Source organism: Pseudophryne corroboree, chromosome 6 (assembly GCF_028390025.1).
Source record: "Pseudophryne corroboree isolate aPseCor3 chromosome 6, aPseCor3.hap2, whole genome shotgun sequence".
Taxonomy (NCBI): Eukaryota; Metazoa; Chordata; class Amphibia; order Anura; family Myobatrachidae; genus Pseudophryne; species Pseudophryne corroboree.
This window is the reverse complement of record NC_086449.1, coordinates 25,291,612-25,307,463: the sequence shown is the minus strand read 5'-3', so window position 1 is coordinate 25,307,463 and position 15,852 is coordinate 25,291,612. Positions and strand designations below refer to the sequence as shown.

General features: G+C 45.9%; 1 protein-coding gene and 2 pseudogenes across 1 annotated transcript in view; 2 read left to right on the top strand and 1 right to left on the bottom strand.

The window, feature by feature from the left end:
- Positions 1 to 1,133: 1,133 nt before the first annotated feature.
- LOC134935940 (very-long-chain 3-oxoacyl-CoA reductase-B-like) overlaps positions 1,134 to 15,852 on the top strand; it is an 83,379-nt gene continuing 68,660 nt past the window's right edge. The window contains exon 1 of the mRNA XM_063930795.1: positions 1,134 to 1,393. Within this exon, the coding sequence (XP_063786865.1) occupies positions 1,234 to 1,393 (160 nt within the window). The 5' untranslated portion in view covers positions 1,134 to 1,233. The remainder of the gene's footprint in view (positions 1,394 to 15,852) is intronic.
- Positions 3,156 to 3,274, bottom strand: LOC134938646 (5S ribosomal RNA; annotated as a pseudogene).
- On the top strand, positions 11,030 to 11,148 carry LOC134939071 (5S ribosomal RNA; annotated as a pseudogene).

The following is a 15,852-nucleotide window of genomic DNA, read 5'->3' as shown; positions in this document are numbered from 1 at the left end:
GGCGCCCCCACACGTGGTAGTGAGCTTTAGGCTGGGGCAATAGGATAGAACAGGAGGCCCTGCAGCGTATGGTGCCCTTCTCATATTTCCAGGCTGGTCAGTGCAGAGCTCCAGCCAAATGAGCCCTCTGCCCAGACACCACCTCCTACCCTACAGGTAACGGGAGGATAGCAATAGAACACAATACTGACCGCTACCGTCCCAGTGTTCCCAGCTATTGTGGTACTACATGTCCCAGCATACACTGGCAGCTGTGTTGACTGTAAATGTATGCTGTAACATGCAGTCCCACCAGGGGCATCTTCTGAGAGATGGGGGTTGGGGTGCTGGTGTGCTGTACTGAGCAACCACCCCCCCCCCCCTCACACCGGTGCATGACCCTGGTACTGTGACAGATCCTACTGCGCATATCTCTTGCAAAATGGCAGTGGCGCACTGCGAGGACAGTATATGGAATGGCGCAGGAAGTGCAGTGTGGCACAGCGGGCACGTACACCCTAGTACCCTTTATAGAGATGCCAATTGGTGGGTACACACTAGGCCATGGGCTCTATGAGTAACGTAGCCTAGTGTTTCCCCTCCCGGGCCGGGCCGGGCCGCCCGCCAACGGGCAAACACACTGTGCGATAAAGTAAACGACGTTTACGTCTGAAATAGAAAAAGAAATGAATAAAAAGAATCATACTGGGGGTTCAGCACACTGTTACTGAAGTGACGGACGCCCAGAGCGCCATTCTTACCACATTATTATATCCTGACACTCTCAGGTGCTGCGACAACAACAGGTTAAGAAAAAGGATTTACAAAACAAATCTGCTGTGTCACTGTGCCAGTGTTTCCTGAGGACACAGAACCAAAGCAGCATGTGATAGGGGAGAGGGCGCTCCAGTCATTCTCCTCCATTCCCCTGTCATATCCTTACAGCCCTGCAGTGTTTCAGCATGTTACTGTTTTAGGATATCCATGCTTTAGCACAGGTGACTCAATCAATATCTGGGTTATACACTGCTATATATGGTGCAGAACAGGTATAGTAGATGGTGTTGTGTAAGCTGCTGGGCTGGCCCCAGGTGAGTGCTACCTGTCCGGTACCTGGCTGCTGTGTGCAGTGGGCGGCTCTGGGTGGGGTGTCAGTGAGGGAGGGTGAGTGCGTCCCATGTTTGGTGTTTAGATGCTGGTGAGTGTCTGTCACTGCAGTCATTCTACAAGGGCAGCACCTGGGGGAGATATCACATGGCGGACTGTCTGCTGTCTCAGGGGGTCCATGTCTTGGGGGTGCTGGCTCTGTCCTACCTGGTTCTCAAACAGTCATGGAAGCTGCTGATGGGATTCTGGACCCATATTCTCTCCCGGTGGTGGAGGACTGACCTTAGGAAGTATGGAGGCTGGGCAGGTAAGTGGCTCTAATGCAGTGGTTCTCAAACTCGGTTCTCAGGACCCCACACAGTGCATGTTTTGCAGGTAAACCAGCAGGTGCACAGGTGTATTAATTACTCACTGACACATTTTAAAAGGTCCACAGGTGGAGCTAATTATGTCACTTGTGATTCTGTGAGGAGACCTGCAAAACATGCACTGTGTGGGGTCCTGAGGACCGAGTTTGAGAACCTGTGCTCTAATGTAATGCCAGAGTGTAACTAGACATTATCCTGCTCTGGCTAGGACCTGCTCCAGATCGTGTCCATAGGAGGTCACCATTAGCAGCATATGTTACCAGGCAATAGTGCAGCAGTCCCCAGTAGTTTCTCAGCAGTAAATGGACATGAATGGTTGCTGAAGGGGTAGCTCAGATAATCTTGAATGCTGCACTTGTATCACAATGGAAAGTAGCAGTCCAAATAGCATACCTCTCCAGGAGGGACAAAATGCTCTGCTTCTGGACTTTTCTTTTAATTTTTTATTGCCAGCACCTGTGTTGAACAGATTAATGGATAAGAAAGGTATTTTAGCACAGGTGATGGCAATCAAAAATTAGTGATGAGCGGGTTCGGTTCCGCGGAATCCGAACCCACCCGAACTTCACCGATTTTACACGGTTCCGAGGCAGACTCGGATCCTCCCGCCTTGCTCGGTTAACCCGAGCGCGCCCGAACGTAATCATCCCGCTGTCGGATTCTCACGAGATTCGTATTCTATATAGGGAGCCGCGCGTTGCCGCCATTTTCACTCGTGCTTTGGAGAGGATAACGAGAGGATGCGTCTGCGTCCTCTCAGTTCTTTCGTTGTACAGTGTGCTGCAAATATCTGTGCTCTGTGTTCTGCAAATATCTGTGCTCAGTGTGCTGCAAATATCTACGTTCTCTGCCTGGAAAACGCTCCATATCTGTGCTGCATTGTAGGAGGACAGTACAGAATTTTGCTGACCACCAGTTTATATAGCAGTGCGGTACAGTAGTCCACTGCTCTACCTACCTCTGTGTCGTCAAGTATACTATCCATCCATACCTGTGGTGCATTTTAGTTGTGCGCAGTATATATAGTAGGAGGACAGTGCAGAATTTTGCTGACCACCAGTATATAATCTATAGCAGTACGGTACAGTAGTCCACTGCTCTACCTACCTCTGTGTCGTCAAGTATACTATCCATCCATACCTGTGCTGCATTTTAGTTGTGCGCAGTATTATAGTAGGAGGACAGTGCAGAATTTTGCTGACCACCAGTATATAATATATAGCAGTACGGTACAGTAGGCCACTGCTCTACCTACCTCTGTGTCATCAAGTATACTATCCATCCATACCTGTGGTGCATTTTAGTTGTGCGCAGTATATATAGTAGGAGGACAGTGCAGAATTTTGCTGACCACCAGTATATAATAGGTAATAAAGAAAGGAAAGAAGAAGGAAAAGTGACCCTTGTTGGGAGCACTCACTCTTGGAAACAATTGTGATTAAGATTATGCAAAATGAGGTAGGTATTAAAACGTAACCTTTAATTATTGTTAAGTAAAATAAGAGTACACACGAAATTATTGTTAAAAATATGATTAAACAAATTAAATCATAAGTTTGGAATTACAACTGTGAATATATGGATGAAAACATATCTATAAGGCAAAAATGCGGCACGAAATGCGGCAAAACCAAAAAAGTGTGCCCGCCAGGTATTGATTTCTAAGGTTAGTGCAATAGCCAAAGTGTTGCCGTCATGAAAAACCTACAACACCTGGTATTCCTTAATGGTCAACCACCTAAGTACTACCCAGGCCCAACACCGTATTGCTTCCAAGATCGGACGAGATTGGGCATGTACGGTGTGGTATGGTAGTAGATTTAAGGTTGATGAGGCAAAGACCTGCAGCTGGTATGCAGCTAATAAGTACACCATGAACCTGGTTGTTATGATGGGCAGATGATCTCTTAAAAAAGAGACATCTGTTTGACCGTCATTGCACCAAATTGTATTCCAAATGTATAGGTATACGGAGGTTTAAATCATGTGGTCAATCAGTTTTGCCAAATGGAGCCGCCTGTATGTTGCTTTTTTTTGTGCTGTGCAACATCAATCACAATGGATTTTTCACGTATGGTAGGGCAGGAATAGACCCTTGTTATACTGATGACATGCCAACAAGATTAGTAGAACATCAAAACATATGTCTGTTTCAAGTAATGTAATATAGTTAAAGCTGAAACTGCAATGGTCCAGAGCAATCCACCTTCCTCCCCCTCCCCCTTCACAAAAAGTATAGGGCAGGGAATGGGAATGCACCAGAAAACATGTTTATCAGCTAAAAAGACAGATTAGCAGAAGTGGATAGATAGATAAGAAGTATATCTCTAGAGACACAATCTCTATTATCCACACTGAGGCTAACTAATTCATTAGAGCCTGAAATACCAAATGCTGTCTTTGTAACAATCTTGTTGAGTTGTTATACTTTCAATGAAGAAACAAATAATCATTGTAACACTGTAGGGGTGCAAGGCGCCTTTTCCTGGGGAATATGGCAGCATGCAGCAGCTGAGGAACAACACAAGTCCAGTTTCTGGTACAACTGACCCCGGCCAGTTTTATTGAAACAGAAAATAAAACAAACCCCAAAATAAAAATACCTTGCCTGTCCGGCACTAACTAAACATAAGATATTCCTAACTGTCACTAAACAAAACACAGAGTTCTTCAGTACATACTGTATAGCTCACTTGCATCAGAAAGCGTGTCTCTCACACACAGATCCTGCAGCCTTCCCAGGCAGTCTGCCCATACTAATCAGGTTAGAAGCACTATATCACTCTTACACAGCTGAAACCCTGATTAGCCCTCTGTGAGGCCAAAGACCCGAACTGGGCCCAATGTCTAGAACTCGCCTTATCTCTCTCTCAGAGCCTTTACCCAGCTTTTACAGCAAACTGAAAAGGTTCAGACAAAACAAAAAGCATTTTTCCTAGAAGTTAACATTTTCTAAAACATGTAAGACAAGAACCTGGGACAAATATACCTGCCCTCAAACACTATCCCAGTGTTCTTGTCACATATCCCCCTCCCCTGTTTCGACCTAGGGGCCGGAACACTTGTAGCCCCCAAACAGAAGATGCGAGACAATGCATCTGCGTTGGCCAATTGTGTTCCCGGTCTATGTTCGACAGTAAACTTAAAGTCCTGCAACGCTAGAAACCATCTAGTTACACGAGCATTCTTGCCTCTATTTACATACATCCATTTTAAAGGGGCATGGTCTGTCACTAGTCTGAATTGTCTACCCAAGAGGTAATATCTCAAGGTATCTAGTGCCCACTTAATGGCCAAAGCCTCCTTTTCCACAATGGCATACCTTTTTACATGCTCATTGAGTTTCCTACTCAAATAAATGATAGGGTGTTCGTCCCCATCTCTGGTTTGGGACAGCACAGCACCTATCCCTACCTCTGAGGCATCTGTCTGTACCACAAATTCTTTTGAAAAATCTGGTGTTATCAACACCGGTTGTGAACACAAAGCCGCTTGGAACGCCTTTTCTGCATCAGGGTTCCATTGCACCACATTTGACTGCTTCCCTTTGGTAAGGTCTGACAACGGCACCGCTGTGGTCGCAAAATTAGGAATAAACCGTCTATAGTACCCAGTAATTCCCAAAAAAGCCCTTACCTGTTTTTTATTCACTGGACGAGGCCAGTTTTGAATAGCATCAACTTTATTCAATTGGGGCCTAATCAGACCTCTGCCTATGGTGAAGCCCAAGTATTTGACCTCCTCCATTGCGAGGCAGCACTTCTTTGGGTTAGCAGTTAACCCTGCCTCTCTGATTGAGTCCAGTACTGCTTGTACTTTAACCAAATGGGACCCCCAGTCTGTACTGTGAATTACCACATCATCCAAATAGGCAGCTGCATATTTTCTATGGGGCCTCAAAATTTTATCCATCGCCCGTTGAAAGGTTGCTGGAGCCCCATGCAACCCAAAGGGTAACATCTTATACTGGTACAGCCCCTCCGGAACCGAAAAGGCTGTTTTTTCTTTGGCGCTATCAGACAAAGGTATTTGCCAGTAACCTTTGGTCAGGTCCAATGTGGTGAGAAACCTGGCTGTTCCCAGCCTTTCTACAAGCTCATCCACACGGGGCATGGGGTATGCGTCAAACTTGGACACCTCATTTAACTTACGAAAGTCATTACAGAAGCGTATGCTACCGTCGGGCTTCGGGATGAGCACTATGGGACTGGACCACTCACTGTTAGACTCCTCTATGACTCCAAGTTCTAACATGGTTTTAACTTCCTTAGAAATAGCTTCTCGCTGAGCTTCAGGAATCCTATATGGCTTTAAATGAAACCTGACCCCTGGTTCTGTGACAATGTCATGTTTTATTATGGTCGTTCGGCCAGGCAGCTCTGAAAATACCTCCCTATTTTGGATGAGAAATTCTTTAACCTGATTGTTCTGATCAGCTGATAATGTCTCTGACACCTTCACTGCGGGAAGCAACCGGGGTGAAGACACCGAAGGGCAAGGCTCCGCTGACAGAGACAACCTATCTTTCCAGGGTTTGATTAAGTTAACATGGTAGATCTGTTCGGGTTTTCTCTTTCCTGGCTGGTATACTTTGTAATTAACCTCATTCACTTTTTCCCTAATCTCAAATGGACCCTGCCATTTAGCTAGGAATTTGCTTTCCACAGTGGGTACCAAAACAAGAACTCTATCTCCAGGAGCAAATTCCCGTATCTTGGCACTCCGGTTATAGACCCTCTGTTGAGCACTTTGGGCCTGTTCCATGTGCTCTCTGACAACAGGTACCACGGCTGCAATCCTATCCTGCATTTGTGTTACATGCTCAATAACGCTTCTATAAGGAGTGGGCTGTCCTTCCCACGTCTCTTTGGCAATATCCAACAGCCCTCTGGGGTGTCTACCATACAACAAATCAAATGGAGAAAACCCCGTAGAGGACTGAGGGACTTCTCTGATGGCCATTAACAAGTAGGGCAACAAACAATCCCAGTTTTTCCCATCTCTCTCAACAACCTTTTTTAACATACTTTTTAATGTTTTATTAAACCTTTCCACCAACCCGTCAGTTTGGGGATGGTAGATGGACGTCCTGAGGCGAGTGACCTTAAATAACTTGCACAATTCTTTCATGATCCTTGACATAAATGGAGTACCTTGGTCAGTCAAAATTTCTTTTGGTATTCCCACTCTACTAAATACCTGCACCAGCTCCCTAGCTATCGCCTTGGTTGTGATAGTGCGTAAAGGGACAGCCTCAGGATATCGAGTGGCATAGTCCATAATTACCAGGATATACTGATGGCCCCGAGCAGACTTTAACAAGGGCCCCACGAGATCCATGGCTATTCTGTCAAACGGGACCTCTATAATAGGCATGGGAACTAGTGGGCTCCTGAAATGGGGTCTAGGGGCATGATACTGGCATTCAGGACAGGAAGAACAATATTCAGACACTTCTTTATAAACCCCTGGCCAAAAGAACCTTTGTAAAACTCTTTCAGTGGTTTTTTCTGCCCCTAAATGTCCTGCGGTAACGTGACTATGAGCTAAATCTAGTACCGTTCTCCGATAAGGCTGGGGAACTACCAGCTGTTCCACCACATCCTCACCCCTTTTGACAATGTGGTACAAGAGCTCATTACAGATGGCCATGTGGGGATACGTAACCCTGTCACCTGGTACCACAGGTTCCCCATTAACAATCTTAACATTCTCTCTAGCCTTTATTAAGGTAGGATCCTTTAACTGTTCAGACGCAAACAGATCCTTCTTTACCTCCAGGTCAGGCACGCTTTCAGTTCTAACTACTATGTCTCTGTTCCCGGCAAGAGGGTCCTCACTGGACTCCCCATCTGTCACTTCCCCAGCCAAACTAGCAAAAGGCAAAGGGCCAGAAAGTTCCGAAGACCCACGTACATCCATAAAATCACCGGTATTATCAACTGTTTTTTTACTTCTCACATCTGTTGATAACCGTGATTCCCACAGTTTCCAAAAATGAGGAAAATCCCTCCCTATTATGGCCTCATGCACCAAGGTAGGGACCAGTCCCACTTTAACCATTGCTGACCCACAACAAGTTTCTATATTCACCTCAGCAGTGGCATAATGTTGGGTATCCCCATGTATGCAAGTTACCCCAATAGGTATTTGCTGGACCTTTAAGGGGTTCACTAACCCAGCTTTCACGAGGGTAACTAAACTTCCTGAATCTAGCAAGGCCTCTACCCGGTTACCCTCTAAGAACACATCACACATTTGTTTTTCCAGCTCAGGTGAAGGTACCACAGTACAGGCTAACCTAGCAAAGAAAGACATTCTGCGACATTCAAAGACAGCATCACATTGCATGGGTTCTTGCGTGACTGGGCAATTGGCAATAACATGACCTGGCATACCACACCTAAAACATTTAACCACACGATTATCAACCCATTTGGGCAGCATAGACCGTTCTAGCCCCATTGGCCTGTTTCCAGGGCCAGTGTTTACAGTCTCTCCAGCCTTGCGTTCTCTTAACCGCCCAGCAACGTTTTCCCACGGAACAGTCTTACCAGTCTTTACTGAAGGGCGCTGTCGAGGATCTATGGGTTGCTGGGTGGTCATCAGTAGTTCCTCTGCTGCCAAATACCTCTCTACCATGTCCACTAATTGGTCAGCAGTATCTGGGTTTCCATGGCTCACCCACTTGCGCAGGACCATGGGCAAAGATCTCAAGTAGCGGTCCATGACGACTCTTTCCACCATCTGGGGACCAGTTAATGTCTCTGGCTGTAGCCATTTTTTTGTTAGCTGAATATGGTCGTGCATCTGGGAGAGCGGAGGCTTCTCCATGGCGTACAGCCAACGGTGCACCCGTTGTGCTCGTACTGACAGCGTCAGGATCTCAGTCTTTAGTTTATCATAGTCCCGAGCCTCAGCAGGGCTTAAATCAAAGTAAGCTTTTTGGGGCTCACCTGACAGGAAAGGTGCCAGCAGACTGGCCCACTGTGCTTTCGGCCAGTTCTCACGCTCGGCAGTCCTTTCAAACGTGGTCAGATAGGCCTCCACATCATCAGCCTCTGTCATTTTCTGCAGGAAGTGACTGGCCCGTATAGAACTAGAGCTGGTTGGAGCACTGACGGCCACATCTCCAACCCGAGCTGCAAGTCTCTGCACCACTTCTGCTAAGGCCTCTCTATCCTGACGCTGTTGCCTGTAAAGTTCATCAACAACTGCCTGCTGTTGTCTCTTATTTTCCTCCATTGCCACCTGCTGCTGTCTGTTGGCCTCCTGCTGTAGTCTCCAATTTTCCTCCATTGCCACCTGCTGTTGTCTCCTATTTTCCTCCATTGCCACCTGCTGCTGTCGGTTGGCCTCCTGCTGAGCCGCTGTAGCTTGCAGCAAGGCTTTAAGCAGATCCTCCATGTCGACAGATTTTTCAGGCGGCTTTGTAGCTGCTTTTACCCAGGACATATATCAAACCTTCAGGGGTGAGTCTCAGTAACTTCACACTGGGCTGTATCTGCATAAACCACCGTTTTCTGCAGGCCTCACAAAGCTGCTGCTTTCACTTATGCGCAGAACGGTGTGCTCGCATTCTCCACCAAGTTGTAACACTGTAGGGGTGCAAGGTGCCTTCTCCTGGGGAATATGGCAGCATGCAGCAGCTGAGGAACAACACAAGTCCAGTTTCTGGTACAACTGACCCCGGCCAGTTTTATTGAAACAGAAAATAAAACAAACCCCAAAATAAAAATACCTTGCCTGTCCGGCACTAACTAAACATAAGATATTCCTAACTGTCACTAAACAAAACACAGAGTTCTTCAGTACATACTGTATAGCTCACTTGCATCAGAAAGCGTGTCTCTCACACACAGATCCTGCAGCCTTCCCAGGCAGTCTGCCCATACTAATCAGGTTAGAAGCACTATATCACTCTTACACAGCTGAAACCCTGATTAGCCCTCTGTGAGGCCAAAGACCCGAACTGGGCCCAATGTCTAGAACTCGCCTTATCTCTCTCTCAGAGCCTTTACCCAGCTTTTACAGCAAACTGAAAAGGTTCAGACAAAACAAAAAGCATTTTCCCTAGAAGTTAACATTTTCTAAAACATGTAAGACAAGAACCTGGGACAAATATACCTGCCCTCAAACACTATCCCAGTGTTCTTGTCACATCATGTATACACTGTGTGTCCACAATCAATCAATCAGAATTGTGACATAACTCCATACCAGATATCGTTTATGCTATAATAGCAAAGGTGTATGCTTAAATTTTATGCCTGTATTTGAGACCTGTGTAAAGAAACAGTGCTGTTTATACAGGGAAAAGGGAGTGACGACACCTGTGCTGTAATTACTACAGCTCTTAAGGGAAACAGATTGTTACTGATTATATTGTGTCAGCCAAAAGAGGACACAATGAGTGTCAAAAAATAAACCTATATGTTGATAGCACCTTGAAAGCAAAAGTTTTCATATACAGTAAATGATGCCTTAAGTAAATGGCATAAATTTGCCGAAAAAAGACCAATGCACATAGTGTTAAATGACATCTGTGCGTGGCTGGAGAGCGGGAGACAGGAATGTGCAGGATATAAAAGAAATACTTGTAACCGCCTGGCGTATGTGTCCTGCTCGCTGAGCGCCGCTGACAGCTCGGCTTGACGAGCTGTGTATCTTTGCGGCTGCTCCTGGTCTCCTCTCCTGCCGGTCTGCTGGTCACGTGAGCGCGCTCACCTCCCCAACGTACGTTTCACAGTTAGCTTGTTCACGGGTAGTGTGAACACTAGGAGTACAGACCTAGTATTTATTCTGCTGAGATGATTACTAATTGGCTGCACCTATAGGTAATTGTGATGGTAAGGTCTGACAACGTGTAGTGAGCTACATATCAGTTAATAGATGAGTGAAAGCTGAATAGATGTCCTGCACATGTTAGAACAGCTATAGATAATAAATGAGTAGATGACCTGCAATCAAATATGGAAGGTATCTTTAGAGATAAATATGAAACACTATATTATTTGGATTTGTTGGATACAAAATTATAAATTAATGGTGTAAGAAAGTAGTTATATATTATATCTAAAAGTGCTTACACGCATGTATAAATTAAAACGGGATTAAAAATGGATTAAATGGTGTAATAGAATAGTTATATATTATATCTAAAAGTGCTTACACGCATGTATGAATTAAAACGGGATTGAATGGTAGATAGGAAAAAATGAATACAGTATAGGCTGTGTTAAATAATGGTGCTTGATTATTGAATTAAGAGTGTTGTAATGGGAGTGAGTGTGTGTGTGTGGCTGTAGAAACATGGGGGGGGGGGAGAGGAAAAGAATGTGTGAAAGAAATCGGTATGATGGGGACATGCTAGTGCTATAAATGATGATATAAATGGATGCTAATAGTATGTGGGAGAAAGAAGGGGGTGTTGCATACCGGGGAGATGAATTTAGAAAAAAACGGTCAAACAGATGTCTCTTTTTTAAGAGATCATCTGCCCATCATATCAACCAGGTTCATGGTGTACTTATTAGCTGCATACCAGCTGCAGGTCTTTGCCTCATCAACCTTAAATCTACTACCATACCACACCGTACATGCCCAATCTTGTCCGATCTTGGAAGCAATACGGTGTTGGGCCTGGGTAGTACTTAGGTGGTTGACCACTAAGGAAGACCAGGTGTTGTAGGTTTTTCATGACGGCAACACTTTGGCTATTGCACTAACCTTAGAAATCAATACCTGGCGGGCACACTTTTTTGGTTTTGCCGCATTTCGTGCCGCATTTTTGCCTTATAGATATGTTTTCATCCATATATTCACAGTTGTAATTCCAAACTTATGATTTAATTTGTTTAATCATATTTTTAACAATAATTTCGTGTGTACTCTTATTTTACTTAACAATAATTAAAGGTTATGTTTTAATACCTACCTCATTTTGCATAATCTTAATCACAATTGTTTCCAAGAGTGAGTGCTCCCAACAAGGGTCACTTTTCCTTCTTCTTTCCTTTCTTTATTACCTATGTAATAGACCCATGGGAGCACCATCGACAATCACCCCCCCCCCTTTTTTTTTTTTTTCTACCTATAAAAGAACTCTTTTGGTTCAATGGTAGATGGTGATAAATTCCGGAAGTTTTTCTGGTTCGTCGGTCTTCTTGGAAACGCATACAAATTACTTATCCATTCAACATCACTCAGTCCTGTGCGGCATCCTTAACCCAACTTTTTATCACCAGTATAGAATATATAGCAGTACGGTACAGTAGGCCACTGCTCTACCTACCTCTTTGTCGTCAAGTATACTATCCATCCATACCTGTGGTGCATTTTAGTTTTGCGCAGTATATATAGTAGGACGACAGTGCAGAATTTTGCTGACCACCACTATATAATATATAGCAGTACGGTACAGTAGGCCACTGCTCTACCTACCTCTGTGTCGTCAAGAATACTATCCATCCATACCTGTGGTGCATTTTAGTTGTGCGCAGTATATATAGTAGGAAGACAGTGCAGAATTTTGCTGACCACCAGTATATAATATATAGCAGTACGGTACAGTAGTCCATTGCTATTGATATATTACTGGCATATAATTCCACACATTAAAAAATGGAGAACAAAAATGTCGAGGGTAAAATAGGGAAAGATCAAGATCCACTTCCACCTCGTGCTGAAGCTGCTGCCACTAGTCATGGCCGAGATGATGAAATGCCATCAACGTCGTCTGCCAAGGCCGATGCCCAATGTCATAGTAGAGAGCATGTAAAATCCAAAAAAACAAAAGTTCAGTAAAATGACCCAAAAATCAAAATTAAAAGCGTCTGATGAGAAGCGTAAACTTGCCAATATGCCATTTACGACACGGAGTGGCAAGGAACGGCTGAGGCCCTGGCCTATGTTCATGGCTAGCGGTTCAGATTCACATGACGATGGAAGCACTCATCCTCTCGCTAGAAAAATGAAAAGACTTAAGCTTGCAAAAGCACAGCAAAGAACTGTGCATTCTTCTAAATCACAAATCCCCAAGGAGAGTCCAATTGTGTCGGTTGCGATGCCTGACCTTCCCAACACTGGACGGGAAGAGGTGGCGCCTTCCACAATTTGCACGCCCCCTGCAAGTGCTGGAAGGAGCACCCGCAGTCCAGTTCCTGATAGTCAAATTGAAGATGTCACTGTTGAAGTACACTAGGATGAGGATGTGGGTGTTGCTGGCGCTGAGGAGGAGATTGACAAGGAGGATTCTGATGGTGAGGTGGTTTGTTTAAGTCAGGCACCCGGGGAGACACCTGTTGTCCGTGGGACGAATATGGCCATTGACATGCCTGGTCAAATTACAAAAAAAATCACCTCTTCGGTGTGGAATTATTTTAACAGAAATGCGGACAACAGGTGTCAAGCCGTGTGTTGCCTTTGTCAAGCTGTAATAAGTAGGGGTAAGGACGTTAACCGCCTAGGAAGATCCTCCCTTATACGTCACCTGGAGCGCATTCATCAGAAGTCATTGACAAGTTCAAAAACTTTGGCCCTCATTCCGAGTTGTTCGCTCGGTATTTTTCATCGCATCGCAGTGAAAATCCGCTTAGTACGCATGCGCAATGTTCGCACTGCGACTGCGCCAAGTAACTTTACTATGAAGAAAGTATTTTTACTCACGGCTTTTTCTTCGCTCCGGCGATCGTAATGTGATTGACAGGAAATGGGTGTTACTGGGCGGAAACACGGCGTTTCAGGGGCGTGTGGCTGAAAACGCTACCGTTTCCGGAAAAAACGCAGGAGTGGCCGGAGAAACGGTGGGAGTGCCTGGCCGAACGCTGGGTGTGTTTGTGACGTCAACCAGGAACGACAAGCACTGAAATGATCGCACAGGCAGAGTAAGTCTGGAGCTACTCTGAAACTGCTAAGTAGTTAGTAATCGCAATATTGCGAATACATCGGTCGCAATTTTAAGAAGCTAAGATTCACTCCCAGTAGGCATAGGCTTAGCGTGTGTAACTCTGCTAAATTCGCCTTGCGACCGATCAACTCGGAATGAGGGCCTTTGGGTGACAGCGGAAGCAGTCCACTGACAACTAAATCCCTTCCTCTTGTAACCAAGCTCCTGCAAACCACACCACCAACTCCTCAGTGTCAATTTCCTCCTTACACAGGAAAGCCAATAGTCCTGCAGGCCATGTCACTGGCAAGTCTGACGAGTTCTCTCCTGCCTGAGATTCCTCTGATGCATCCTTGAGTGTAACGCCTACTGCTGCTGGCGCTGCTGTTGTTGCTGCTGGGAGTCGATCGTCATCCCAGAGGGGAAGTCGGAAGACCACTTGTACTACTTCCAGTAAGCAATTGACTGTCCAACAGTCCTTTGCGAGGAAGATGAAATATCACAGCAGTCATCCTGCTGCAAAGCGGATATCTCAGGCCTTGGCAGCCTGGGCGGTGTTAAACGTGTGTCCGGTATCCACCGTTAATTCACAGGCAACTAGAGTATTGCTTGAGGTACTGTGTCCCCGGTACCAAATACCATCTAGGTTCCACTTCTCTAGGCAGGCGATACCGAGAATGTACACAGACGTCAGAAAAAGACTCACCAGTGTCCTAAAAAATGCAGTTGTACCCAATGTCCACTTAACCACGGACATGTGGACAAGTGGAGCAGGGCAGAGGACTATATGACTGTGACAGCCCACTGGGTAGATGTATTGCCTCCCGCATCAAGAACAGCAGCGGCGGCACCAGTAGCAGCATCTCGCAAACGCCAACTCGTTCCTAGGCAGGCTACGCTTTGTATCACCGCTTTTCAGAAGAGGCACACAGCTGACAGCCTCTTACGGAAACTGAGGAACATCATCGCAGAATGGCTTACCCCAATTGGACTCTCCTGGGGATTTGTGACATCGGACAACGCCACCAATATTGTGTGTGCATTACATGTGGGCAAATTCCAGCACATCCCATGTTTTGCACATACATTGAATTTGGTGGTGCAGAATTTAAAAAAAAAACGACAGGGGCGTGCAAGAGATGCTGTCGGTGGCCCGATGAATTGCGGGCCACTTTCGGCATTCAGCCACCGCGTGCCGAAGACTGGAGCACCAGCAAACACTCCTGAACCTGCCCTGCCATCATCTGAAGCAAGAGGTGGTAACGAGGTGGAATTCAACCCTCTATATGCTTCAGAGGATGGAGGAGCAGCAAAAGGCCATTCAAGCCTATACAGCTACCTACGATATAGGCAAAGGAGGGGGAATGCACCTGGCTCAAGCGCAGTGGAGAATGATTTCAACGTTGTGCAAGGTTCTGCAACCCTTTAAACTTGTCACACGTGAAGTCAGTTCAGACACTGCCAGCCTGAGTCAGGTCATTCCCCTCATCAGGCTTTTGCAGAAGAAGCTTGAGTGATTGAAGGAGGAGCTAAAACGGAGCGATTCCGCTAGGCATGTGGGACTTGTGGATGGAGCCCTTAATTCGCTTAACCAGGATTCACGGGTGGTCAATCTGCTGAAATCAGAGCACTACATTTTGGCCACCGTGCTCGATCCTAGATTTAAAACCTACGTTGTATCTCTCTTGCCGGCAGACACAAGTCTGCAGAGGTTCAAAGACCTGCTGGTGAGAAAATTGTCAAGTCAAGCAGAACGTGACCCGTCAACAGCTCCTCCTTCACATTCTCCCGCAACTGGGGCTGCGAGGAAAAGGCTAAGAATTCCGAGCCCACCCGCTGGCGGTGATGCAGGGTAGTCTGGAGCGAGTGCTGACATCTGGTCCGGACTGAAGGAGCTGCCAACGATTACTGATATGTCGTCTACTGTCACTGCATATGATTCTGTCACCATTGAAAGAATGGTGGAGGATTATATGAGTGACCGCATCCAAATAGGCACGTCAGACAGTCCGTACGTATACTGGCAGGAAAAAGAGGCAATTTGGAGGCCCTTGCACAAACTGGCTTTATTTTACCTAAGTTGCCCCCCCTCCAGTGTGTACTCCGAAAGAGTGTTAGTGCAGCCGGTCACCTTGTCAGCAATCGGCGTACGAGGTTACTTCCAGAAAATGTGGAGAAGATGATGTTCATCAAAATGAATTATAATCAATTCCTTCGTGGAGACATTCACCAGCAATTTCCTCCAGAAAGTAGACAGATGGTGGATTCCAGTGGGGACGAATTAATAATCTGTGAGGAGGGGGATGTACACAGTGAAAGGGGTGAGGAATCGGACGATGAGGAGGAGGTGGACATCTTGCCTCTGTAGAGCCAGTTTGTGCAAGGAGAGATTGATTGCTTCTTTTTTGGTGGGGGCCCAAACCAACCAGTCATTTCAGCCACAGTCATGTGGCAGACCCTGTCGCTGAAATGATGGGTTTGTTAAAGTGTGCATGTCCTGTTTATACACCA